The sequence below is a fragment of the Schistocerca piceifrons genome, chromosome 3 (assembly GCF_021461385.2).
Source record: "Schistocerca piceifrons isolate TAMUIC-IGC-003096 chromosome 3, iqSchPice1.1, whole genome shotgun sequence".
Taxonomy (NCBI): domain Eukaryota; kingdom Metazoa; phylum Arthropoda; class Insecta; order Orthoptera; family Acrididae; genus Schistocerca; species Schistocerca piceifrons.
The window spans coordinates 856272182-856299297 of record NC_060140.1 but is presented as its reverse complement, the minus strand read 5'-3'; the positions used below and the strand labels follow the sequence as shown (position 1 = coordinate 856299297).

Below are 27116 nucleotides of genomic sequence, written 5' to 3'. Positions count from 1 at the left end.
CCTCTGCCGGCTTTCTGGCACCTCTGCTTGCAACCTTACAACCATATTTCCATCTGAGAAGTCCAACAAGACCTCCAGCAGCTCCTCATGGCCTTAGGTCCATCCCAAAGCATCCATCCCCCACCCCCCTCCCCCTCTCAAACCAGCAAGCCAAACACTCCTCTCTTTTACCGATTCCCCAAACACTACAAACCCAACCCCACAGGTCTCCCTACTGGTCGTTCTATTGTGTCCGGGTACATTGCTGCCACAGAAAGAACCTCTGCCTTTCCTGATCAACATGAGGGTGTCCTTATTTTCCGACTTCAATATTTGTGAGTGCTTACCATCCAGTATTGTCTGAATGACTATGAAATACGTCTGCACAAAATTTTGTTGTGATCGAAGCACTGTAACCTGTGCCAAATTGAGTGTGAATGTTTGCTGATGTCGTGGTGATGTCACCTCAGCTTTTCAGTATGCGCATGTGCAGCGCTGTCAGTTGTTTATTTGTAACTGATTGTGTTGTATGTATTTTCCAGTCATTTTCTAAGATGTGCCAAGGAATGTCTGTTTAGAAAATAGAGAAGTGTGGGGAGTTTTATTTTATAACATACAGGAAGCGAAATTAGCCATTAGTGAAAGTGCTGATCTTGTGGTTTGTGGGTGCATCATATTTTGGGAGAAAGCAAGAATTCTGAAAAGAGCTATTCAGCACTGTTCACAAAAAGTTACTAACGTGCATTCAGAGGGGAGAAAGTTGCAAAAATCACAAAAAAGTGCCAAGATGTGTTTAAATGCCACGAAGAGAAGTTTCTAAATAACTGGGATACTTTATTTGATATTGCACATGTCAATGCTTAATAAACCTTCAAGTTGGAAGAAGATAGGATGTTTTTGTTTCAACAGAAAGAGGCACGGCATAAAGGCTACATTGCACGACTAGACCAAATACTTGTGGATAAAGACGAAAGAGTATGGCAGGGAAAACTGGAAGAGGAGGAAAGGCAAGAGAAACAAAAGTGCACATCATCTACTTCTACACCTTCTGCTCTTCTGCTGTACTTCCTTCTTCATCATCAGAAGAATCAGATAAGAAATTTTCAAACTTATGCTGTTGATTGTGAGTTTTTAGAATGTACTTCTGAGAGTAGTTCATTGGAGAATGCTGTAAGATGAAGTACCGAAGATTTTATAGCTGAAAAATTAGCGGCTGCCTTGTATAGATGTCAGCTGAGTGTAAGGGATTCTGTATATATATTCTCCAGGTGACAGCAGAGGCACTCTGTCACAATACAATACATCGTCTCTAGATATAATCAGACAGAAGAAGAGAGGACAACAGTCTGAAACAATAAAATCAGTCTTCAAGACTGATATCCCTGCAGTTCATTTTGTTCATTGGCCTTGTAAACTGCTGCCGTCATTGAATGAGAGGGACCCAAAAGAAGAAAAACTTCTAATCATTGTTACATTTGGGGACAGTGAACAGCTCACTGGTATTCCAAAATTACAGAATAGTTCTGAAAAAGAGTAAGCAAATACTGTTTCGAATGTATTGACATACTGGGGTATTGACGACAACGCACAAAATCTCTGCAGTGGCAGAACTGCCTCAAACACTGGCCGTCTTAATGGGGCATGCATCGTGTGTATTACGTGAACACGTGAGGACAGGTTGTCTTATTTCCCATGCCATCATCACATATGTAAATTTATTTTAAAAAGTGTATTTGAATGTAAAGTACCCTGGTGTAATATGTAGTCCTGGCATATCAGTTTTCCAACTGAGAGAAAACTGGAAAAGTATCAACATTAGTAATTTTCATACTGGCAAAAAGGCTGTGGATTTGGTTTTTGAGTGAGAAAATAGGGAGTTGTTAAGATATTTTTGAAAGTGAATTAGATTAATTAACAGTGACAGGTGACACAGTGAATTTATGGAGTTCTGTGTAATGTTTTTGGGAGGAGACATGGGGGGGAGGGGGACTTATGCCCTCCTGGAGCATTGCATAAAGCACAAAGGATGGCAAAAGCAATTTATTGGTTAAAACCATTTCTTCTGTCACAACTTGAACTATCCATTGAAGATGCACTGAGAGGTGTCTCTCTCTATCATAGTGAGTACTTATGTTGAATGACGGCTTCAGTGTAGTGGAGCTGTAAAAGCTACTCGTCTGGATCTCTGCTTCTTAAAAGATCTGAAATCATGAGAGAAGATAACAGCCTACAATCTCAAAAGCAGCTATAAAGAAATTTAGCAATCATTTGTAATATTTCACAGTACAATTATCTTTCTTATCGCTCTCTGACACAGCAGACATACAAACCAAAGTCAAAATTATAGCAAATTTGGGCAGAGAGACTCTACAATTTTAAAAGATATTATTCCTTTCTTGTGGAGAACTGGATGGGTAACTATATGGTAAAAATTATTATTAATTTTTATTCATTAGTTTACCTCTCCTAATTCAATCTCATCTTTACTTCAAGCAAAAACATTAGCTGAAATCATGTCAAACAAGAGCAATGATCTTGCCAGAAGATTATGGACACTAGATTTATTCAAGAATGCCCTTTGACATGGATGACCAGAACTTCATGTTTAGACACTAAAGGATAGTTCAGGAGGTAAGATGGCAGCAACTGGTAGTGTTTGTAATTCGTGTTTGTATGAAAGTTATAGTTCAGTAGTAAAAAACAACAAATATGTGCCTTGTAGTGATATTACTGTGAAGCTAAATGAACGAATAATCAGTCTGCAGAAAACTGTGGAAGTCCTACATAAAGAAATTGTATACCTGAAGAAAGAAAATCAGCAGCTACGACTCACTCAGAGAGCATGTGGGACTTCAGAAGTAGTAAATAACGAATCGCAGATATCGAAGGTAACCTGTACTATAAAGGAAACTCTGCTCTGTGAAACGGTTCGCCATAATAATAGCTTAGCAGTAGTAAATAAACCACCAACAAGAGTAAGGTTCGCTGACGTAAACAAATATTCGCATCTCTGCCAGGCAGAAGACAGTGTAAAAACCTGTAGAGTGAACATAAGTAAATTTTATAAATGAAGTGATGAACAAGAAAAATTCGCAGCAAAACGGCATAGTGCCAAAATCAGCATAAGTAGCTGCAGTGTGAATGTTTGCAAGTTTCATGAACGAAGTAGTGAACAGGAAACATATGCAGTGAAACATACTAGTGCTAATAAATATAAAAAAGAAATTCAGACAGGAGTGAAACAGTGTGATGGTCAAAATTTAGTACGTAAAACCTGTAAAATTACCTTATTGAGTGACAGCCAAGGTCGTAATGTTTCAAGTTACCTTAATGAAAACGTAAATCTCGAGTGTCTGGGGTATGTGTATCCTTCAGCAGAAGCCAAGGATGTCTTGCAAAACATTAACAAAAAGGCTTCTGAAGCTGATGTCGTCGTAATTATGACTGGAACAAATGACATAGCGAAAAACAACAGCGCAAACTTAATAAAAGGTTTAAGAAGCACATTACCAAGTATCACATTGAAAAAAGTCTTTGTTGTCGATGTTCCATTTAGATATGATCTTGCAAAACGATCCTACATAAATCGCAAGGTATTGGAAGTAAACAAACGGCTATATCACCCGTGTTCGAAATTAAAAAATACCACAGTCATTAAAGCTATTGAGTTTGACAGGGAGTGCTATATATGACAAGGATTCCACCTCAACAACCAAGGAAGAAGAGTAATCTCGAAACTGATCACCAAAACTGTGAGTGAAGAAATGGCCACCTTTACAGTAATACCGCTGGACCAGGGAAACCTGTAAAGCCTGCTGGTCTGTATGGCAAAATATTAACAGATATGCTCCAGCAGGATCAAAATAATCTTCAAACCATTCACTCTGAGCACAGGAAACTAGATGTATCTGAACATTGTCAAAATGGGGCCTGGCTACCAGCAGTAGACTTACAAACAACTCAAGATATCAGCTGTATAGAAGTGCCCTTAAGAAGACAACCTGAACCCTCATCTTTACTGCCCAGGGTTAGCAAAAATAGTCTTCCGTTCTTACATATTAATATACAGTCTTTAAGAAAGAAGTTGGAAGAATTGCAGTACTGGTTAGAAACTTCCAACTGTGGTATACTTAGTGTAAATGAGCACTGGCTATATTCATCAGGAATTGACCTCAATATTCCATTTGGTTACTCCTTAGCTAGTAGTTACTGCAGATCAACAATTGGACATGGGGGTGTTGCAATATATATTAAGAATGGACTAAATCTACAGCACTTTACTATTGATGTCACAGACCTGTGTATAGACACCACCTTTGAGGCTGCAGTTGTACACATACCTAAACATAGTATTATTGTTGCATCTGTATATCGCACACCATCTTCTAGTGAATACGAATTTGTTAAAAACACTGTTAGTCTTACTAACTAAGCCTAAATATAAATACCAAAGAATATTAATTTTTGGTGATATTAATATGGATATCATATTGGAATTCTTGGATAGCCTAAGAGCTTTTGATTGCTATTGTCTAAATGATAAGCCTACAAGATATAATGCATGCTTATATAATATAATAAGTAATATCCATGAAAATAATGTTGAAATTGGAGTAGTCAAGTTAGGCCTAGCTGACCATGATGGCCTATGGATTACAGTTCCAGTCAGCATTCCAGATGAACAACATAAAACTGTTAGACCTATGAATGAATGCAACATAAGAGAGTTTAGAACTAGATTAAAGTCAGTTAAATGGAATGACATCTTATACAAAGATATGTGTGTGAATAACACAAGCAAATTATTTATAGAGGAAATTGCAAGAATATTTGATGAGTGTTGTCCCAGATTAGTAAAAAGACAGAATAATAACCAAGCTCATAAACCACAGAGACTAAATAATTGGTTTACACCATACCTCAACAGCATCAGGATTATGCTTTTTATGTTTAAGGACAGATCTCAAAACAGCAGCGAGTACAAAGAGATGTACACTAGAATAAGAAAAATTTATAGATCTGAAATAAGTTTGGCAAAACGTAGGTCGAATGATAACTATATTCTTAAATCCAGAAACAGCTGTAAAGCTGTCTGGGAAGTAATTAAAAGTGAAATAAATAGACCAACAACTCAACTAGCTATACCCATAGCCCAAATTATCTTACACTCACACTTTGTTAACTTCAGTTTACAACAAGTTTTGTCTGCCCCCAACGCCATGCTTGATGCTAAAACTTTTTTAGGTTCAAATAAGTATGTAGTCCATAAATTCTGCTGGGCAACAGTAACTGAAAATGATGTTAGCAAAGCAATAGGCAAACTAAATAGTTCCAGAGCAGAGGACTTCTATGGTCTGTCAAACTTTGTCATAAAGAAGATATCAAGTGATCTTCTGTCCCCTCTAACCACTCTCATTAACCGTATATTACAGCAAGGGATTTTTCCCGACTGTTTGAAAATAGCAGTAACTATTCCTATATTTAAGAAAGGAGATAAATCAAATCCAAGTAATTATCGCCCTATCTCATTAATCCCAATAATATCTAAAATAATCGAAGACTGTGTTCACCAACAAATGAATCACTATTTTGAGAGGAATAACTTGTTAAGTAACTCACAGTATGGATTTAGGTCTAAACTATCCACAGTTAAAGTGGTTGAAAATATTGTTAGTGATATATATGATGGCTTTGAAAATAAATCAATCTCTTGTGCTACTCTCTCAGACCTAAGTAAAGCATTTGACACGGCATCTCATAGTACTTTGATCATGAAATTAAGACACTACGGCATGGAAGAGGACACACTGAAATTATTAGAATCCTACTTAAGCAACAGAGTACAATTTGTTAGTGTAAATGGGCAGCTGTCAAACCAACAAACAATAAAAAGAGGTGTGCCACAGGGCTCCATACTTGGGCCCTTCCTGTTTGTAGTGTATGTTAATGATATGCCACAGTATTTACCCTGTAAAACAGTCCTCTATGCGGACAATACAACTTTTATCAATTCAGGACAGACTCTTGAATCTGTACGAGAAAAAAATAATACAATATTTGAAAAATCAGTTCATTGGTTTAGTGCAAACTCCCTGTTCATAAATGAAACAAAAACTGAGGAAATATTCTTTAATTTGAAGGTATCAAACAAAGAAAATAAGTCCGTTAAACTGTTAGGAATGATGATTGACCAGAAACTTAGCTGGGATAAACATATCACATACGTCTGTTCTAAACTTGCATGTGCTATGTTCCTACTTTATAAGCTTAGGAGTAATGTCACCCAAAACTTACTGCTGCATTCATATTTTGCTTATATCCACCCCCATCTTTCATATGGTGTTCTGCTCTGGGGAAATTCTCCCAATTCAATATCAATTTTCAGATGGCAAAAAAAAGCTCTTCGATGTATGGTGGGTTTATCTCCTAGGGATACATGCAGGGAACATTTCATAAAAACTTAACATCATGACAGTTCCTTGTTTGTACATCTATTATTGCTTATTACACGTAAAAGAAAACAAAGCTCAATATCCCCTTAGGTCATCTGTCCACACCCACAATACAAGACGAAACCACACAATTGATTTGCCATACTCTAGATTGTCCAAGATACATAATAGTTATAAATATGTAGGCCTTGAACTGTTTAATATGCTCCCTAAAATTGTACAAACAGTATCTAAAAATAAATTTAACACAACATTGGGTCAATGGCTCAAAGGTAAAGCATTTTACTCAGTTGATGAATATAAAGATTGTAATATGGCAGATTTGCTGTTTTAACATAGAGAAAGGTACCTCTGCCTGTAGTAGGACCTAAATTTGGAAAAACAATATTCAACATATAGGCATAATAGACCTATTTCAAGTGCTCTAAATTTGCATCAGTAGCTTAGGATAATGAAATAGTGTTATCAACATGTATATGATAATGACATAGTGTCATCAACATGAATACTCCCCACTTAATATAAATCTGTATAATGTTTTCTTTTTTATTGTAAAATTAACAATATATAAAATTCCAAATGTGTGCTATAGTACTACACAATATTCATATGATTTATATATACATTTTTATGAGGATATAACCATCTTTATACTGTAATTAAAATTATTGATGAAGCCCATTGTATAAGAAAATACTGAACGGCTAATAAAGATTCTTATTCTTATTAGCTGTTACTTACTCTATTGAAAGGTATATTAAACTAATGCAAGATTTTGTAACAATATTATGATTAGCAACTTTCCTTCTCATAATATTGTTACATTCTATCCTGGATTTTCCATTGTTTGATTAATGCAAGAGTTTTGTAGACTACTGACTGCAGATGAGGAGCAAAGGGAATTTGTATTGTGTTCAAGGACATTGTAGACTGTAACTGGTTTGCAAAAAGGAAAAAACATTCTCCAGAATACTAAACACTACTCAATACATTTCACACTGATTAAAAACTACAAACCTAAAACTACCAATATTAAAATTTGTAGCTCTAGTTGGCACAGATTAACGTCACCCTGCTGAGATGATTTTTTTTTTCAAACAAAAGCTTGCTGTTCCATTACCACCAGACTCTCTGTTGCTCATGTGGTTGCGACTTCCTTGTACATCAACATCCCTTATGCCTATGGCCTTGTGGCCATTGAGCACTACTTTTACCAGTGTCCTCTTTATAACAAACCCGCCACCTCTTTCCTAATCCTCCTAGACAGCAACATCCTGACTCACAATTATTTCACTTTCGAAGACCAAATCACCAAACAAATCTGTGGTACTGCCATGAGTACTTGTATGGCACCATCCTATGCCAAATTTTTTATGGGCCACCTAGAGGAATTCTTCCTATCCACTCCACACCTAAAACTTTTTGTCTGGTTCAGATCCACCGATGGCATTTTCACAATCAGGATTCATGACAAGGATGACCTTTGCTCTTTCCACCATAACCTCAACGCCTGTTCCCAAACTGGCTTCTGCTCGTCCTTCTCAACTCATCAAGCCACCTTCTAAGAAGTCGATCACCACCTCTGAGGTGGTTCCATAAATATGTCTGTCTATATCGATCCCACCGAACACTAACATTACCTCCACTTTGGCAGCTGTCATCTTTTTTCATGTCGCAAGGTCTTGTCCTTACAGCTTTGCCCTCGGAGGACACCGCATCTGCAGTGGGAAGCAGGAGTTGCTGATGACCTTACCAGAGCTTTTACCGATAGAATATTTCCTATCCAACTCATCCATAAAAAATCTACTGTTCCATCTGCTGCTCTGACATCAGTAAACCTGTTAACCAGCCACCGATCAGCACTCCTCTAATCACCCAGAATTATGCTGGCCTTGAAAAGCTCAACCACATTCTCTGCCAGGGGCCCAACTACCTCTCATCATGCCCTGAGACAAGGGATATCTTACCCAAAATTCTACCCCCATCCCCCACAGTAGCGTTCTGCCAATCACCCAACCTACAAAATATCCTTGTCCATCCATACCTACAACAGAGGCGATGGATAAGAAAAAAAATAGAGCTGCAAAGTCCAGCAGGGAAAAAGATGGAGCAAATGAAATGCTCCCAGTGGTGGCATTACTTTATGTCGAGAGTTGGTCCCACATGTTGGGAGGATGAGGGGAGAGAAGTCAGTCAAAAGGAAGGTTCCAGGTGGGAGAAGAATGCCAATCGATTTGAGTCATTTCAAGAATGACATAAAATAAAGAAAAGGCAACCAGATACCAACAATGGATCGATGCATGGAGCACAGAAAGACACAGCAGAAAACAGCATTTACACTAGCTTTCAAGCACTAGCTCTTTTTCTAGCAACAGCACACACATAACCACACAGACACCCACATGTGATATCCTGGGGCCACAGGACACCTACAAAAGCCGTTGCCTGAGCTGATGGAGGTGGGGTGGGGGCAGCGTTTAACATTTTTAAATGTTCGGATAATAAGTTGCCGTCTCTTCATCTAAGAATAGATGATGAATGCAGCTAGCCGCTATCTCTGTGTAATGTCTTGTCTGTATAGACGTGTATCTGATGCCTTTAAGATCACTTCACCTTTACACATAAATCTCTACAGTAAAGTAAGGCCCTCCCCGTTTTTGGCTGATCCGTGATAAGACAGGCGAAAAATTAGACTAATGGAGGATTATTAGTATTATCTCTATTTTCATTCGCTCTCTCTCTTTCTCTCCTTTATCTATGTACAGTTTCTAATATAATATTTCATTACGTGAAATCAGCCAAATAGGATCTTTGGTGGAGTCCTTGGTCTTGGCAATCAGCGGCTGGCTTGCTGTAAGAGATTTTTACATTTATTATTACGGTTAAACACTGCAGTCAGTCGGGAGAATCAATCATTTGGACAATTTGTTCCTTTTACAGAAGATTGCGAATTCCAGATGTGTACGAAGCCTTTTTGGATGATTTAACACAGACTCAGTGATTGCAGGCTCTCTTCGATACAGCTGAAACTTCCCCACTAATTACAGGGCCAACGTGATCATCAAATGATTCAGAAAAAACTCATTCGTTCATTCACTCCAGAACAAAAAAGTCACAAACCTTATTTATGGAGGAAATTGTGTATTAAATCCATCTCCATTACATGTCCAGATCTCCGGTGATTCCATGCCTTAATTATTTTCCGTTTACAGTCCCTTTCTCTTCAAACAAACGGCTAGTGGCACAAATGTTAATTGGCTCACTTTAGCGAGAAGAAAAGCAGAATATGTATCTCTCAGAAACACGTCAATCCCTCAACAGATACTCCAGAAGCTGTCCTAGTTACCACTCTAACAACAATGGAGAATGCATATATGCATCTCTGTTATTTCAAAGAATAAACGCACTAGAAAATACTTTAGCGTCGTCAAGCTGTCTCCGCATGTATTACGAGAAAATCATATTAGATAACTTTTCCAAAGTGAATAAATGTGAATGGTTTGATTGAAAATGATTAATTGGTGCGTGGTAGAGGGTATTTTCTGTGGGGACATTACAAGCAGTAAAGAGCTAGTTCTTTGGACAGATGACTTCTCAGCCACAAAACAAGACAAAAAGAGTACAGCAAAAAAAGAGAAGTAGGAAGAGCAAGGGGCATGAGGAACTGAAGGGGAAAAAAGGGAAGGGGGAAAGGAGAGAAAGGTGACGATGAAGAAAGAAAGGTGAAGATGAGAGAGAGAGAGAGAGAGAGAGAGAGAGAGAGAGAGAGAGAGAGAGAAAGGGAAGACAGAGAAGAGAGAGGGGTTGAAAAGGGGGAGAGGAGAAGGGAGGGAGGGAGGGAGGGGGGGAGAGAGAGGGAGAGAGAGAGGAAGGTAGAATGACCACCGGGGGGGGGGGGGGGGGCATGAAGAGTAGTGAGTAGTGGGAGCAGGCAGTGCACTGCCTGGGTGGAGGACTGGTGGGGGCAAAGAGAAGGCAAAAGGGAAGGTGAGGCTGTGGGAACAGTTTAGTGGAGGTTTAGCCCAAGGGGATTGTGAGAACACAGAATGTGTTGGAGAGACAGTTCCCATCTGCAGAGTTCAGAGAAACTAGTGGTGGAAGGGACTGTCTGAATGGCCCACATTGTGAAGCAGCAGTTGAAGTCATTTGTGTTTTGCTGTGTAGCAAGTTCACCAACTGGATGGTCAAGGCTACAGTTTGCCACAGTTTGATGGTGGCCATTCATGTGAAAAGACAGTTGCTTACTTGTCACGCCCACATGGAATGCTGTATGGCAATTGCAGCATAACTGATGTATAACATGGCTGCTTTCACACGTGGCCCAGTCTTTTATCGGTAGTGACTGGACTGCAGTAGGAGTGGTGGGTGGGTTTATGGGACAGGTCTTGCAAATGGGCCAACCACAAAGGAATGACCTGCGAGCTGCAGGATTGGGAGCAGTTGCTGTGTAGCTCTCTCAGCTCTCAGCTGTTGTCTAACATTATCTGTACTACTTAAGGGTTGGGCTTGGGATATTATTGTGTGCAGGATAAAGCAACTTCTGTACCACATGATGGTGGGATTTGATGTCTCAACACTGGTTTGTGATAGCTGTTTTATGGGTGAATTTATATCCTAATTTGTCAACTGGTACTCTATAGACTTCCACACAAAGGAATTGAAGGGTGGAAGACGTGGATTTATTGTGCCTTCAACAACGAGGTCATTAAAGACCAAGTACAACCTTGGATACAGGAATGAAATTGCCCGTGCCTTTTTCAAAGAAGCTGTCCCTGAATTTGCCTTAAATGACTCAGGGATACAATTTGCCATCCTCCCGAATGCAAGCCCAGTGTCTTACCACTGCACCTCTGACAAGGGAGGCACACCAGTAGACGTGCAGTTTGAGCAAAATCAGTATGTGCCCTGAGTATGGCCAGTGCCACATCTCCGAAACATTATTACTTTAGTATTTGATTCCAACACAGCAGTAAACCACCAAGTATTTTAATATCATATCCACATGTTGCAAAATCTCACGTTTATATTAGTCGATATGTATACATACGAATCACAAGACAGAAGGGAAGCAGCTACCAGCTAATTATCTTACAAAGAAAAAGACAGTTTAATATTAGTCATATTTTATTAAACATATGCTGTTTCTTTTTGTAAATTCATATTAAGTATTAAGTATGTTTTTTAAAATCACAGAAAACATGAAAATAGTCATGATAAACAACTATTAGCTAGAAGACAAAAGGATTACGGTCAACACACTCAATCAATAAATGAGAAAATTATTTCAGTAATAGTTTCCTCCACATTTATTACTTTTATTTCTTAAGCTCAGATGGGTGTATGGGGAGAAAAAGTGTGTGTGTGTACGTGTGTGTGTGTGTGTGTGTGTGTGTGTGTGTGTGTGTGTGTGTGTGTGTGTGTGGAGGGGGGGGGGGGAGGGGGAGGAGGGATGGGAGGTTGATGTGACACGCAGAGGGGGTTGATGATGTGCCATGCTGAAAGACAGACAGACATGTGTGAGTGTCTTTCTGCTAATAGGAAAGTCGAACAGGAGAATTTTTATTCAACAAGAAAAATTCAGGGCCAAAAAGTAGTGAGAGACAAAGGATCACTGATGAAGTTTTCAACTTGGAGGGAACTAAGTACTAAACCATCTGGTTCACATTTCTTACAGTTTACTTTACTCATGTGTGGGAAACGCTGTGGCATGGAAAATTTATTCATTCTTTTTCACTTAAGAAAGAGTTCTTTTCTTAATGATCATGATACTGATACTGATATAATATTAAAATACAGAAAAGTACAGAAACTATAATGATGCTGTTCTTTCAGTTCTGAACAGTGAAATAAAATATTTGCAGTAATATTTCAAAACTTTTAACATCATCTCCTTTTCCACTATATCGTTTGGTCAGTTTGTGAAAATGAGAATACAACAGGGAAATTAGTTTTTTATCACTTAACATATTTCACACATTTCTTTTCCACAATCATGTCACATTAAATCTTCTGGAATGTTTTCTTCAGTTACTTACATACAAAATATGCACACTTAAGTCAGGAAGACCCATTCAGATTGCACAGGTTTTTGTCTCAAGAAACATGCAGCAACATGTGCATTTTCTTCATAATGCTTCTGTCCACATCTGTCTGGCTCATGCAAATTGAGTTCACAGATTCCTCGTAAAAACATATACCACGCTAACGACAGTAACAATGATGATGAAGGGTGCCCATGTCTTCAACCAAGCTGCAAAACTGAAATGTATATGATTTAGACTACATTTCTTTCAGTCATTAGTTAGCCAAAAACCTTAAATGAGGTACACTCACCTTACATAATGACCTTTAAAAAGAATATAGAAAGCTAGTTTGACCATATTCCATTTTTCACTACCATCATACTTCATCAGGTTTAATGCCATAGCGACATGTGAATGACAATTATCACAACAAAGATTGTGCTGCAAAAAAAGATACAGCCTGTAACTGCAGTCAACAGATCACTGAAACACAAGTGGTAAAATATACAAGACTATTTTAAAACATCCACATAATGTATTATGGCTGCCTTGTAAGGACAGGGGATGTCCTTGTAATAAAGCATTCACTCAACAGACCATAATGAGAAACCCAAAACAATGATTTGTATAATATTCTAAAACTATAGTAATTTATGGATTTTATGAGAACATTTCAGGTGCACAGCACCTTCACTCATCACTTTCAGTCTGTACAAAGCACAAATTTTGGAACATGTGTCAACAGCTTTGATAGTTTTTGCCATTAGAACTGCATAATAGAACACATTTGGTGAGATTTTGAATAGCAACAGACTATTTGAATGGTGAAAAACAGGTGAAGTGATTGCATTTCTAATAATACTGACCTACCATGAGAATCAGAGTAATGACTGCTCTGTTCCCCCCACTATTTTCCCATCCTATGAGATTGACTATGAGAGAGAGAGAGAGAGAGAGAGAGAGAGAGAGAGAGAGAGAGAGAGAGAGAGAGAGAGAGAGATTTAAAATGTTGACATTAAAGACTCAAAAACTTTGGACTTGTTTTAACATGATTATGTTCAGTAAATTAAATAAAAAATCATCAGTGTCATATCTCAATGAGAAACTTAGCAAATAATGGAGATGTTGAATTGCAGACAGGCACAACAAAAAGACTGTTATGCTGTCAAATTCTGAAGAAGGCCTTGTGCCGAAAGCTTACTTGTTTAGCAATATTTTTGTTGTGCCTGTCTGTGACTTGACATCCCACTATATGGTGAGTAGCAATTTATCCTTTTTGTAATACTGTCATTATTCCACCCAGGATTTTCCACAAATGGAATCAGCCAACTCATACAAATACCTGGGTGTAACACTTTGTAGGGATATGAAATGGAATGATCACATAGGTTCAGTCATATGTAAGTCAGGTGGTAGACTTTGATTTATTCATAGATTACAGTGAAAGTGCTGTCAGTCTACAAAGGAGATTGCTTACAAATCACTTGTGTGTCCCATCCTAGAATATTGCTCAAGTGTGTGGGACCTGTACCAAATAGGACTAACAGGGGATTCTGAACATATGCAGGTTTGTTTACTCCATGGGAGACTGTCACATAAATACTGAAGGAATTGAACTGGAAGACTCTTGAAGATAGATGTAAACTATTCCAAGAAAGACTATTAATAAAGTTTCAAGAACAGGCTTTAAATGATTACTCTATTAATATACTACAACCCCTTACATATCGCTCACATAGGAATCATGAGGATAAGATTAGAATAATTACTGCATGCACAGAGGCATTCAAACAATAATTCTTCCTGCACCCCACTCGTGAATGGAACAGGAAGAAACCCTAATAACTGGTACAATGGGATGTATCCAATTCCATGCACCTCACAGTGGTTTGCAGGGCTTAGATGTAGATGATTTTTCACCGATACTTACAGCAGCTGGGGAAATTCCTTCCTGTGCAAATTATCTCAACGATATAATCATAACAGGTGTTTCACAGCTGGAACACCTCTAAAAACCTCAGGTTTCTCTTCATCAAAATGCAATATGAAGGTTTCAAATGCAATTTGTAACTATCAAAAATTTTCCAGACAGAAGTAGAATATTTGGGCCATATCCTTTTGACAGAAGGCATCAAGCCAATGATGCAACATTTTTCAGTGATGGAAACCTGCCACAACCGTGGAATTTAAAAGAGCTGCTGTCTTCTCTTGGTAAAATAAGCTATTGTTCTAAATTTATCACTCTGACAGCAGAATTCATATATTCATTGAATAAATTACATAAAAAGGTCATGCACTTTGTATGGTCACTACAATGTATCAGGGCATTTAACCAATCTTTACACTTTGAAAACAGCACGTACTGGTGACTGATGCTGCCCGATGCACCACGGGGCCTGTGTTATTTCGCAGGAACCCGGGCACTTCTAAACAATCTACTGTGTATTCCTCCAGTATCTTAACACCAACTCAAACTAATTATTACCAAATAGAAAAGGAGGCTTTAGCTATTATGTATGCTGTAATAAAGTTGTGTTCCTACACAGAAACAAAAGCAGCTTTCAGTACTCTTCAACACAGATCACAATTTCCTGAAAGGACCATATTAAGATAATTTGTTGTTAGTTGAAAAGGCAGCAGAAGACGTGCTTTGTTGTTGCTGCTGCTGCACATTTTAGTGATTTTTGGTTGGTTGGTTGGTTGTTAGGGGTGAATGGGACTAAACTGCAAGGTCATCAGTCCCTTCATTTGTTAAGTGGCAAACTAGGAGTGGTTGTCAGAGGAAGGAGGTGAAAGGCAAATCCTGGAAAGCCTAAGTGTAGCTAACACAATAATAATAATAATAATAATAATAATAATAATAATAATAATAATAATAAAACAACAGAGATAAAAGCCCGGAAAACTGATAACACAGACAAGTCATCAAAAGATCAGTCAAGACAAAGCATTAAAAACCAAGGAATGAAAAAAATAAAAAGGTGAGAAGGAAAGAGGCCAGGTTGGGCCACTGAGGGGAAGCAGGAGAGAGGTGCTCCACCAACCCTTCAGGTAGTCAGTGAGGCCAAAAAGCTCTACCTTACAGGGACGACTAGAGACCACTTTCACAGGCAAAATGTCTGCTTTGGTGTCTTCTGCTACCACCAGAGGTAGCGTGTCAGGAAGATTAAGATGTCGCCTCAAAGCAGTCAAATTAGGACAGTCTATGAGTAAGTGGGACACCATCCGGCAGGTTCCACATCAGCTGTAAGGGGTATCATCACATCGGAGAATGTGACCATGTATCAGCCAAGTGCAGCCAATGTGGAGTCAACAGAGGATGGTGGACTCCCTGTGAGAAGCACGCAGGAAGACTGCCATGTGATCATGGTCTCCTTAATTGTCCTCAGTTTGTTTGAGGAGGTCAGGGCAGACCACTCTGAGTTCCCGACTTCCTGCAATTGACAGTGTATAAACAACCGAAGGCCCATTTCTGGGACCCCCATTTCCAAAATTGGTATCCCGGTAGCCAGCTTGGCCAACTAGCCAGCATGTTCATTTCCTGAAATTCCAACATGACTGGGAGTCCAAACGAAAATGACTGGCCATCCAGCTTGATGGAGGTTATAGACAAGATCCTGGATAGCTTTACCAGTGGGTGAAGAGAGTAGCATTGGTCCACAGCCTGAAGGCTGCTAAGGGTGTCACTACAGATTAGGATACTCTTGCCAGTGCAAGAATCATCATGTTTAAGGGGTACTTTAATGGGCATCAATTCAGCAGTGAAAACACTGCAGCCATTTGGCAGAGAGTAAGAGTTCACTGCAATGTGCATGTGTGTATGCAAAACCTGTTTGTCCTTCGACTGTTGAGTCATCGGTGAATACCATTTCCGAACCTGGATACATCTCAAGAACAGGTGGCAAAAAATTGTGGCCAAAGGATACTTCAAGACAAATCCAAGGCCAGGGCACAAGCCATGAGGGCAGATGTGTTGTCTCACTGACCGGAGGTGTCAGTGGAGGAAGACGCAGTTCCAAACAGAGAGACTGTAGGTGTGCAGCAATTGTAAATCCAGTTCTGGGTTGCTGTTGTGGGAAGTGGAGCTCCTTTTCAGGGAAAAGGACATGGTAGTTGGGACGTTCAGCGAAGCTAAGAATGCATATAGTGTAATTCAGCAACTGCTGTTGGTGTCTGATAGGTAATGGAATGACTCCAGCATGGCTAATAGACTGTTCACAGGACTAGCTCGGAAGGCTCTTGTCACAATTTGGACCCCACAATGATGAATGGGGTCCAGTATCCTAAATGCAAAAGGTGACGCTGAACCATATGTAAGACTCCCATTATCAAGACAGGACAGAAAAAGGGCTTTGTAGAGCAGCAAATTGGTAGAGTGATCTGCACCCCAGATAGTGTTACTGAGGCAGTGAAGTGTATTGAGGTGTCACCAACACTTTCATTTAAATTGGCAAAAAGGAAGATTGGCTTTACTGTCCCATCGACATTGAGGTCATTAGAGATGGAGCCCAAGCTTGGATTGCGTCAAGGATGGGGAGGGAAGTCGGCCGTGCCCTTTACAAAGAAACCATCCCAGCATTTGCCAGGAGCAATTTAGAGAAATCACAGAAAATCTAAATCTGGATGGCCGGATGCGGGTTTGAATGGTCGTCCTCTCGAATGTGAGTCCAATGTGCTAACCACTGCCCCACCTCACTCGGTTCAAGTTGGTGAAGATGGGAAACCATGTCATCTGGGAATCAAAGACTAGTCCCAAAAGAACCGGTGCATCTCAACTACAAAAAGTAATTGATTGTCTAAGTAAAGCTCTGGATGTAAGTTGGCAGTCGATAGTGACAGAAATCCGCGAGTCTTGGTGGTTGAAAACCAAAAGCCATGGGTGAGAGCCCATAACTGTGCCTTTCGTATGGCACCCTGTGGGTAATGCTAACCAGCACTCACAATACAGGAGCAATACCGAAAGCAAAAATCGTAAGCATATAACGAGGATGATACCAAAGGCCCCACGTCTGCTGCTAGAGCATTGATGGTCACTAAAAAGAAGTGAACACTCAGTACAGAGCCCTGCCAGACATCGTTCTCTTGGATATGGGGGGCACTGAGTGAATCATCCATTTGAACCCAGAGCGCACATTGCTACAAGAGGTTCTTGACAAAAGTCGGGAGTGGACCCTGAGACCCCACTCACATAATGAAGTAACAATGTGGTGATGCCATGTTATGTCATAGGCCTTCTGTAGGTTCAAAAAGACAGTGATGAAGTGCTGACAATGTGCAAAGGCCACCTGTGTACCAGACTCTAGGTGAACCAGATTATCAGCAGTGGGGCGGCCTTAGCAAAAACCACCCTGGGATGCAGCCAAATGGCCCCCAGACTCGAGGAGCCAATGATGGGCTAGGGCATTGGAGAGTTTCCATTCACTGAATGGAGTATTATATGGCTTCAGGTGGTGGGCAGTAAAAGATAAGTGCATTCACTCCACCCACTGTTTTATGAGTCGAAAGACGGGGTGGTAGTTCTCAGACGGCAGATGCACAAGGACAATGCTCAGCAAAATATTCAGAGGCAGCATCTGAATCAGTATAAATGGCATCATTTACAGAAATACTTGGTACACCTGCAGGGGCTGGAAGCCATACAGGCATCTGTTCTTTGCCCATACCTGTGATGTAGGAGTTTGTGATCTGATAGTGGAAACATATTGTTCCCAGGATTTTTGCTTTCATCATTTTATGAGATAGTGGATTCAGGCATGGAGCCATTTAAAGGCAATGAGTTACTCCAGTGGAGGGTGCCACTTATGGCATTGGACAGCCCACATACAATCTCTAATGGCCTTAGTGATCTCTGGTGCCCATCAGGGTACCATCTTCCGACAGGGGGATCCCGAGGAAGAGGGGATGACTTGGTAGGTTGCCAAAAGAATCACTGCTGTTGTCTGCTGAACAGGCGCACGAATACTGCCTTGGTTTGCAGAGCTAAGAACAACAGCAGAGGTGAACCCATCCCAGTCAGCATTCTGAATCCATCAGGGTGGGCATACAAGGGAGCATTGACGAGATCGTCGTGGACTCTCCAGTGGATAGATGGTAGAAGACCAAGGCTGTAAGGAAAAAAACAATAGCCGAATAAGTTTTGTGTGCCACACTGAAGTCTTTGGATGCACCAGAGTTTGAGGGGCAAAGATTGAGATGGGCCAGTAGAGTTTTGATATCTTTACCATGGCCAGTGATCATTGTTCCACTCCACAAAGGGCTGTGGGTGTTGAAGTTGTCCAAGACTAGGAAAAGTGGGGGGAGCTGAGAGAGTAATGCAGATAGTACATCCTGGGACACAACATCATCGGAAGGAAGATAAACATTACAGGTGGTGAAATCATGATGTGCCCTTACCTGAATTGCCACAGCCTACAAAAATTTATCAAGAGGCACAAGGTCACTTTATACAGAGTCCAGAACATACAACCCAACTCCACCCGAGACCCTCTCATAGTCAGTATGATTCTTAAAATAACCACTGTAGCCACAAAGGCCAAGGGCCCAAGTTGCTGGAAACCACAATTCCTGGATGGCAAAACAGAATACACAGCAAGTGCTTAAAAGCTACTGTAGCTCAGCCAGGTTGTGGAAAAATCCATTGTAAATACATTGGAGGATCAAACTGTCTGAACACTGTGGGGGCACGAAGTGACCAAGTGGGTGGAGAGCAGGTTATGACCCAGGGTCATGTACTGCCACTAGTTCAGATATCAGGGGATCCACTGATATAGGTTCCATGGCACACTGCCTGGAGATTTTTGGTGCCTTTGGGGCCACCGGGATCTCCACCTTGGCCACAGAAGGAACACATGCATAATTCAGTGGTGTGGGGGTCACCATAGTTTCCTTCATCTTAGAGGCCTTCCTTTTGTCCTTCCTCTCCTTACAAGATGAGGACTGGGAAGGTTTCCCAGAACTGGTTTCAGGGACAGGGAAAGAGTGAGAAGTCTGACAGCCAGCAGCCTGTGGTTCCTTCAGCTCCCAGCTGGTGTCTGGCTGTGGACCAGCAGAGACCATGAAAGGGAGAGTCCCGAGGGACTTCTTCCTAGCTAGTGAAGCCAGAGGAGGATGAGGCGCCTCTAGCTGGGAGATGGGGGGCGGTATCCCTGGCAAGTGGGAAGCCAATGCTCCCTAATTGGCTGCAGTGGGAGCACTAGAAGGGCCCCCAGCTGTTGGGGGCGAGGGGGGGGGGGGGTCAGCAATTAGCGGATGGCTCAGAGCCCACTGTGAGAGGCGCAAAAGTGGAAAGCACCATCGACAAAGAAGGTGAGACGTTGAGGCTGTAGCGTAAAATTGTGTCATTTGTGTGGGATTAAGATGTTCATAACTTTTTTGGCCTCTTGACATGTGAAATTGTCCAGGGTCTTGTACTTCTGGATTTTCTTCTCAAGATTAAAAATTGAGCAATTTAATGAGCAGGGGGAATAGAGCTTGCTGCAGTTTACACAGATGGGAGGAGGGGCACAAGTAACATTTACATGCAATCGATGTGCACAATCCCTGCAGACAGGGGTAGTGGTGCAATGGGAAGACATATGTTTGAACTTCACACACTTAAAGCATCTTATAGGAGGAGAAGCGTAGGATTTCGTGTCACACAGGTAGACCATCAACTTGACCTACTCATGCAATGTATCACCCTTGAAAGCCAAGATGAAGCCCCCGGTAGCAACTCTGTTTTCTCTTGGTCCCCTGTGGACAAGGCAGATGAAGTGCACATCCTGTTGCTCTAAGTTGGCCCGCAGCCATCATCAGATTGCAAAAGAAGATCACGGTGAAAGATGACACTCTGGACCATACTGAGATTCTTCTGGGAAGACACAGTGACAGGAATGTCATCCTACTTTTCACAAGAGAGCAGTGCCTGTGGCTGGGCAGGAAATGACATTTTAATCAGGAGGGAACTGCTTTTCATCTCAGAGATGGCTGCAACTTCCCGGGGTTTGTCTTCAGTGCCTTTGACAAAAAATAAAAGCTTTGTAGCCAAGAAGGTGTCCCTGTCAGTCCTGGTACAGACCAGGTATTGGGGGAGACTGATTTTCTCCTTGTTGTCTAGTCCTACGTTCCTCCAAAAGGGAAGGGAATATGTTGGGATTTTATTTCTTTGCACCATATGAGGCCTTTCCATTCGTAGAGACTGCTGGGGTTGTATGGCCACCAATGGGAGAAAGTTTGTCACTTCATGTGCCACGGTGCCATCCACTCTAAATAGGTGCTCTCCCCAGGGGTGCTACCTAGCGTCAGCAATGGTTACCTAGCAAGTAATCCATAGCTGGGAGACCCCTTGCCCTAGTCATGACAGGCACATACTCCGTGGCATATGTGGGAAGTGTGCAGTGCAGGCATTGGACACCAGCTGCACTCAGTGTTGTTTGGTTTGTTTAAAAGGGGAGGAAAGGGACCAAACTGCGAGGTCATTGGTCCCTTGTTCCCAGTAGAACAATTAGCCAAGGGCAAGAAGAAAATAAAGAAGACGTACAGCACAATAACAGGAGAAAGGAAGAACCAGAAGAACAACAGAAGGACAACAAACACTACAATGGACAAAACAGGACAAGAAGACCACAGAGAGATGCAAGAAACAGGCAGAGGATATTAAAAACAAGAAAGTGGATTACCATGGCTGGCTGACCATGAGAATAAAACAGGAGAAGCCAGCCACTCTGCAACACATTAAAACCTCCACCATAAAAGCCCTAGGGTGGAGGGCACAGAAAGGACATGCACTAAGATTCAGATCAAATGACAAAACCCATCCTCACGAATAAAACATAAAACTAAAGCTGCTGTTGAGGCACTGTCACTCAACACTGAAGGTAGGGTGCTGGGAAAGTTAAAAGTGCCCCGCAGAGTGGCTAAAAGTGGGTAGTCCAGCAAACGGTGGACGACTGTCATTTGGGAGCCACAGCGACACTGAGGTGGGTCCTCGCAACTGAGGAAATAACCATGTGTTGAGCCATATATGGCCAACGCGGAGTAGACAAAGGACAACTGATTCCCTGCGAGAAGCCTGCAGGGAAGACTTCCACACATTCACAGTCTCCTTAATGACACACAGTTTGTTGTGCATACTGTTATACCACTCTGCCTCCCAAAGCCGAAAAACCTTGTGGCGTAAGATGGAACCCAGGCCAGTTTCAAAGGTGCCCATCTACAGGAGCAGTTTCTGCGTAGCCGGTTTGGTCAGCCTGTCAGCAAGTTTGTTGCCTGGGATTCTGACGTGTCCTGGGGTCCACACAAACACCACTGAATGACTGGACCATTCTAGGGCAGAGATAGACTCCTGGATGTTTAATACAAAGGATGGCAAGGGTAGCGCTGGTCAATAGCTTGTAAGCTGTTCAGGGAGTCAGAACAGAGAAAAACAACTCACCTGAACAGGAATGGATGTACTGAAGTGCACGAGATATGGCCACAATCTCTGCAGTGAATACACAGCAGCCAGTGGGCAAGGAATGCTGTTCAATATGGCCTCTGTGGACATAGGCAAAGCCAACATTACCATCAGCCATTGTGCCATCGGTGTAAACAACTTCAAAGCCCCGAAACACGTTAAGAATCGAGAGGAAGTGACGGTGGAGAGCGGTGGGGTTAACGGAGTCCTTAGGGCCACGCAAAAGGTCCAGACAAAGCTTCGGCCAAGGTGTACACCATGGAGATGTACGTGAATGAACCTCTGGTAGAGGTGGCAAAGAGAAGGACTCCAGTTCAGAGTGAAGGGATTGCACGGGAACCACAACTGTGAGCCTTGACCTGGGCCACTGATGCGGGAGATGAACTGCAGCTGGTGGGAAAAGGAGATGGTAAATTGGATGCTCAGGAGAACTACAAATGTGTGCAACCTAACTGGTGAGCAGTTGTGCACGTTGGAGGGACTCTGGCCTTCACCAAGATACTGGTCAACACATTCGTTCTAAAAGCTCCTGTTGCTAGGCGAACGCCACAGTGGTGCATTGGGTCGAGGAAACGCATTGCTGAGGGCGCCGTCGAACCATAAACCAGACTCCCATAGTCAAGGCAGGATTGAACAAGGGCTCTGTAGAACTGCAACAGCATAGAGCGATCTGCACCCCAGTTGGTGTTGCTCAGGCAGTGGAGAGCACTGAGGTGCTGCCAGCACTCCCACTTAAGCTGACGAAGGTGAGGTAGCCAAGTCAATAGGGTGTAAAAAACCAGTCCTAAGAATTATCGGAGCGTGGAATGTCAGATCCCTTACTCGGGCAGGTAGGTTAGAAAATTTAAAAAGGGAAATGGATACGTTGAAGTTAGATATAGTGGGAATTAGTGAAGTTTGGTGGCAGGAGGAACAAGACTTCTGGTCAGGTGACTACAGGGTTATAAACACAAAATCAAATAGGGGTAATGCAGGAGTAGGTTTAATAATGAATAGAAAAATAGGAATGCGGGTAAGCTACTACAAACAGCATAGTGAACGCATTATTGTGGCCAAGATAGATATGAAGCCCACACCTACTACAGTAGTACAAGTTTATATGCCAACTAGCTCTGCAGATGACGAAGAAATTGAAGAAATGTATGATGAAATAAAAGAAATTATTCAGATAGTGAAGGGTGACAAAAATTTAATAGTCATGGGTGACTGGAATTCGGTAGTAGGAAAAGGGAGAGAAGGAAACGTAGTAGGTGAATATGGACTGGGACTAAGAAATGAAAGAGGAAGCCGCCTGGTAGAATTTTGCACAGAGCACAACATAATCATAGCTAACACTTGGTTTAAGAATCATGAAAGAAGGTTGTATACATGGAAGAAGCCTGGAGATACTAAAAGGTATCAGATAGATTATATATGGTAAGACAGAGATTTAGGAACCAGGTTTTAAACTGTAAGACATTTCCAGGGGCAGGTGTGGACTCTGACCACAATCTATTGGTTATGACCTGTAGATTAAAACTGAAGAAACTGCAAAAAGGTGGGAATTTAAGGAGATGGGACCTGGATAAACTAAAAGAACCAGAGGTTGTACAGAGTTTCAGGGAGAGCATAAGGGAACAATTGACAGGAATGGGGGAAAGAAATACAGTAGAAGAAGAATGGGCAGCTTTGAGGGATGAAGTAGCGAAGGCAGCAGAGGATCAAGTAGGTAAAAAGACGAGGGCTAGTAGAAATCCTTGGGTAACAGAAGAAATATTGAATTTAATTGATGAAAGGAGAAAATATAAAAATACAGTAAATGAAGCAGGCAAAAAGGAATACAAACGGCTCAAAAATGAGATCGACAGGAAGTGCAAAATGGCTAAGCAGGGATGGCTAGAGGACAAATGTAAGGATGTAGAGGCCTATCTCACTAGGGGTAAGATAGATACTGTCTACAGGAAAATTAAAGAGACCTTTGGAGATAAGAGAATGACTTGTATGAATATCAAGAGCTCAGATGGAAACCCAGTTCTAAGCAAAGAAGGGAAAGCAGAAAGGTGGAAGGAGTATATAGAGGGTCTATACAAGGGCAATGTACTTGAGGACAATATTATGGAAATGGAAGAGGATGTAGATGAAGATGAAATGGGAGATATGATACTGCGTGAAGAGTTTGACAGAGCACTGAAAGACCTGAGTCAAAACAAGGCCCCCGGAGTAGACAACATTCCATTGGAACTACTGACGAACTTGGGAGAGCCAGTCCTGACAAAACTCTACCATCTGGTGAGCAAGATGTATGAAACAGGCGAAATAACCTCAGACTTCAAGAAGAATATAATAATTCCAATCCCAAAGAAAGCAGGTGTTGACAGATGTGAAAATTACCGAACTATCAGTTTAATAAGTCACAGCTGCAAAATAGTAACACGAATTCTTTACAGACGAATGGAAAAACTAGTAGAAGCCAATCTCGGGGAAGATCAGTTTGGATTCCGTAGAAACACTGGAACACGTGAGGCAATACTGACCTTACGACTTATCTTAGAAGAAAGATTAAGGAAAGGCAAACCTACGTTTCTAGCATTTGTAGACTTAGAGAAAGCTTTTGACAATGTTGACTGGAATACTCTCTTTCAAATTCTAAAGGTGGCAGGGGTAAAATACAGGGAGCGAAAGGCTATTTACAATTTGTACAGAAACCAGATGGCAATTATAAGAGTCAAGGGGCATGAAAGGGAAGCAGTGGTTGGGAAGGGAGTAAGACAGGGTTGTAGCCTCTCCCCGATGTTGTGCAATCTGTATATTGAGCAAGCAGTAAAGGAAACAAAAGAAAAATTCAGAGTAGGTATTAAAATTCATGGAGAAGAAATAAAAACTTTGAGGTTTGCCGATGACATTGTAATTCTGTCAGAGACAGCAAAGGACTTGGAAGAGCAGTTGAATGGAATGGACAGTGTCTTGAAAGGAGGATATAAGATGAACATCAACAAAAGCAAAACAAGGATAATGGAATGTAGTCTTATTAAGTCGGGTGATGCTGAGGGAATTAGATTAGGAAATGAGACACTTAATGTAGTAAAGGAGTTTTGCTATTTGGGGAGCAAAATAACTGATGATGGTCGAAGTAGAGAGGATATAAAATGTAGACTGGCAATGGCAAGGAAAGCGTTTCTGAAGAAGAGAAATTTGTTAACATCGAGTATAGATTTAAGTGTCAGGAAGTCATTTCTGAAAGTATTTGTATGGAGTGTAACCATGTATGGAAGTGAAACATGGACGATAAATAGTTTGGACAAGAAGAGAATAGAAGCTTTCGAAATGTGGTGCTACAGAAGAATGCTGAAGATTAGATGGGTAGATCACATAACTAATGAGGAAGTATTGAATAGGATTGGGGAGAGGAGAAGTTTGTGGCACAACTTGACCAGAAGAAGGGATCGGTTGGTAGGACATGTTCTGAGGCATCAAGGGATCACCAATTTAGTATTGGAGGGCAGCGTGGAGGGTAAAAATCATAGAGGGAGACCAAGAGGTGAATACACTAAGCAGATTCGAATTAATGTGTGTCCACTACATTGAGTGGATCATCTTCAAGATAAAGTTCAGGTTCCGGATGAACGGTACGACGCCAACAGAAGTGCATGACACACGAATTCGCAGCTGAAAATTGTGCTAGAGCCCACGACTGCACCTTGTGAATGGCTCCCTGTAGGCGCCACTCAGCAACACCAGTACTGGAGTAGCAATATGAAATGCAGAAGTCATCCACATACAGATAAGGGGAGACTGATGACCCTACAGCTGCTGCTAGGCCGTTGATGGTCACTATAAATAGATATCACTCAATAAGGAACCCTACGGAACACCATTCTCCTGAATACATGGGGAGCTATGGGAGGCACCAACTTGAACATGGAAACTATGGAGCGACAGGAAGTATTGGATAAACATCGGATGCGGGCTATGGAGACCCCACTCATACAATGTGGCAAGGATATGATGTTGCCAGGTCGTGTCATATGCTTTACATAAGTCAAAAATGATGGCAACCAGATGTTGGTGTCTGGAAAAGGCTGTTTGGATGGCAAACTCAAGGGACACAAGATTATCAGTGGTAGAGTGACCCTGACAGAAGCCGCCCTGACATGGAGCCAATAGGCCACATGACTCCAGGACCCAACCCAACATCCGACATGCCATACGTTCCAGCAGCTTACAGAGAATGTTGATGAGGCTGATGGGCCGGTAGCTATCCACATCAAGCGGGTTTTGACTGGGTTTTGGCACCGGAATGATGGTGCTCTCCCACCATTGTTATGGAAAGACACCATCGCACCAGGTCCGGTTGAGGATGATAAGGAGATGTCACTTGTAGTCAGATGACAGATGTTTTATCATCTGACTGTGGATCCGATCCAGCCCAGGAGCTGTTCAGGGGCAATGTGCAAGGGCGCTGAGGAGCTCCCATTCTGTAAATAGGGCGTTATAGGGTTCACTGTGGCGTGTAGTGAGCGAAAGGACTTTCCTTTCCATCTGCCGTTTGAGGGTGCGAAAGGTCGGGAGAGGGGGGGGGGGGGGGTAGTTCTCCGACACAGAGGCTCTAGCATAGTGCTCAGCAAAGTGCTCGCTAATCGCATTTGCATCTGTAGGTAATGCACCATTGATGTTAATGCCGGGGATACCTGTTGGGGTCTGGTACCCAAAAACACGTCTGAGCTTTGTCCTGACTTGAGAAGGTGATGTATGGCACCCAATGGTCGACACATACCTCTCCTAACACTCCTGTTTCCGCCATTTTATAAGCTACCGAACATGGGCACAGAGCCACTTAAAGGCTATTAGGTGCTCTACGGAATGGTGCCACTTATGTCACTGTAGAGCTCGTCAATGCCCTTTAATTGCCTCAGCAACTTCCGGTGACCACCAAGGGACCGTCTTTCACCAGGGGCACCCTAAAGAACGAGGGATCACGATTTCCACCGCAGAAACGATCGTTGTAGTGACCTGATCAACGACAGCATTGATGGCACCATGTGGGGGAGATTCAGAGGTGACAGCAGAGGTGAAGGCTTCCCAGTCTGCCTTCTTTAAAGCATATCTGGGTAGGCAACCGGGAGAGCGACAGGAAGATGGGGAACTGGTCACTACCACACCGGTTGCCATATGCTCTCCAGAGGATAAATGGGAGAAGGATAGGACAGCAACCAGAGATCAATGGCTGAATATGTGACATGTGCCACACTG

The 27116-nt window shown here is 41.8% G+C and overlaps 1 protein-coding gene across 1 annotated transcript in view; it reads right to left on the bottom strand.

Annotated features, from left to right (window-relative positions):
* Positions 1–11537: 11537 nt before the first annotated feature.
* LOC124788318 (transmembrane protein 222) overlaps positions 11538–27116 on the bottom strand; it is a 29117-nt gene continuing 13538 nt past the window's right edge. The window contains exons 3-4 of the mRNA XM_047255556.1: positions 12765–12895; positions 11538–12689 (exon numbers count right to left, since the gene is read on the bottom strand). Coding sequence (XP_047111512.1) covers positions 12602–12689; positions 12765–12895 — 219 coding nt within the window. The 3' untranslated portion in view covers positions 11538–12601. The remainder of the gene's footprint in view (positions 12690–12764; positions 12896–27116) is intronic.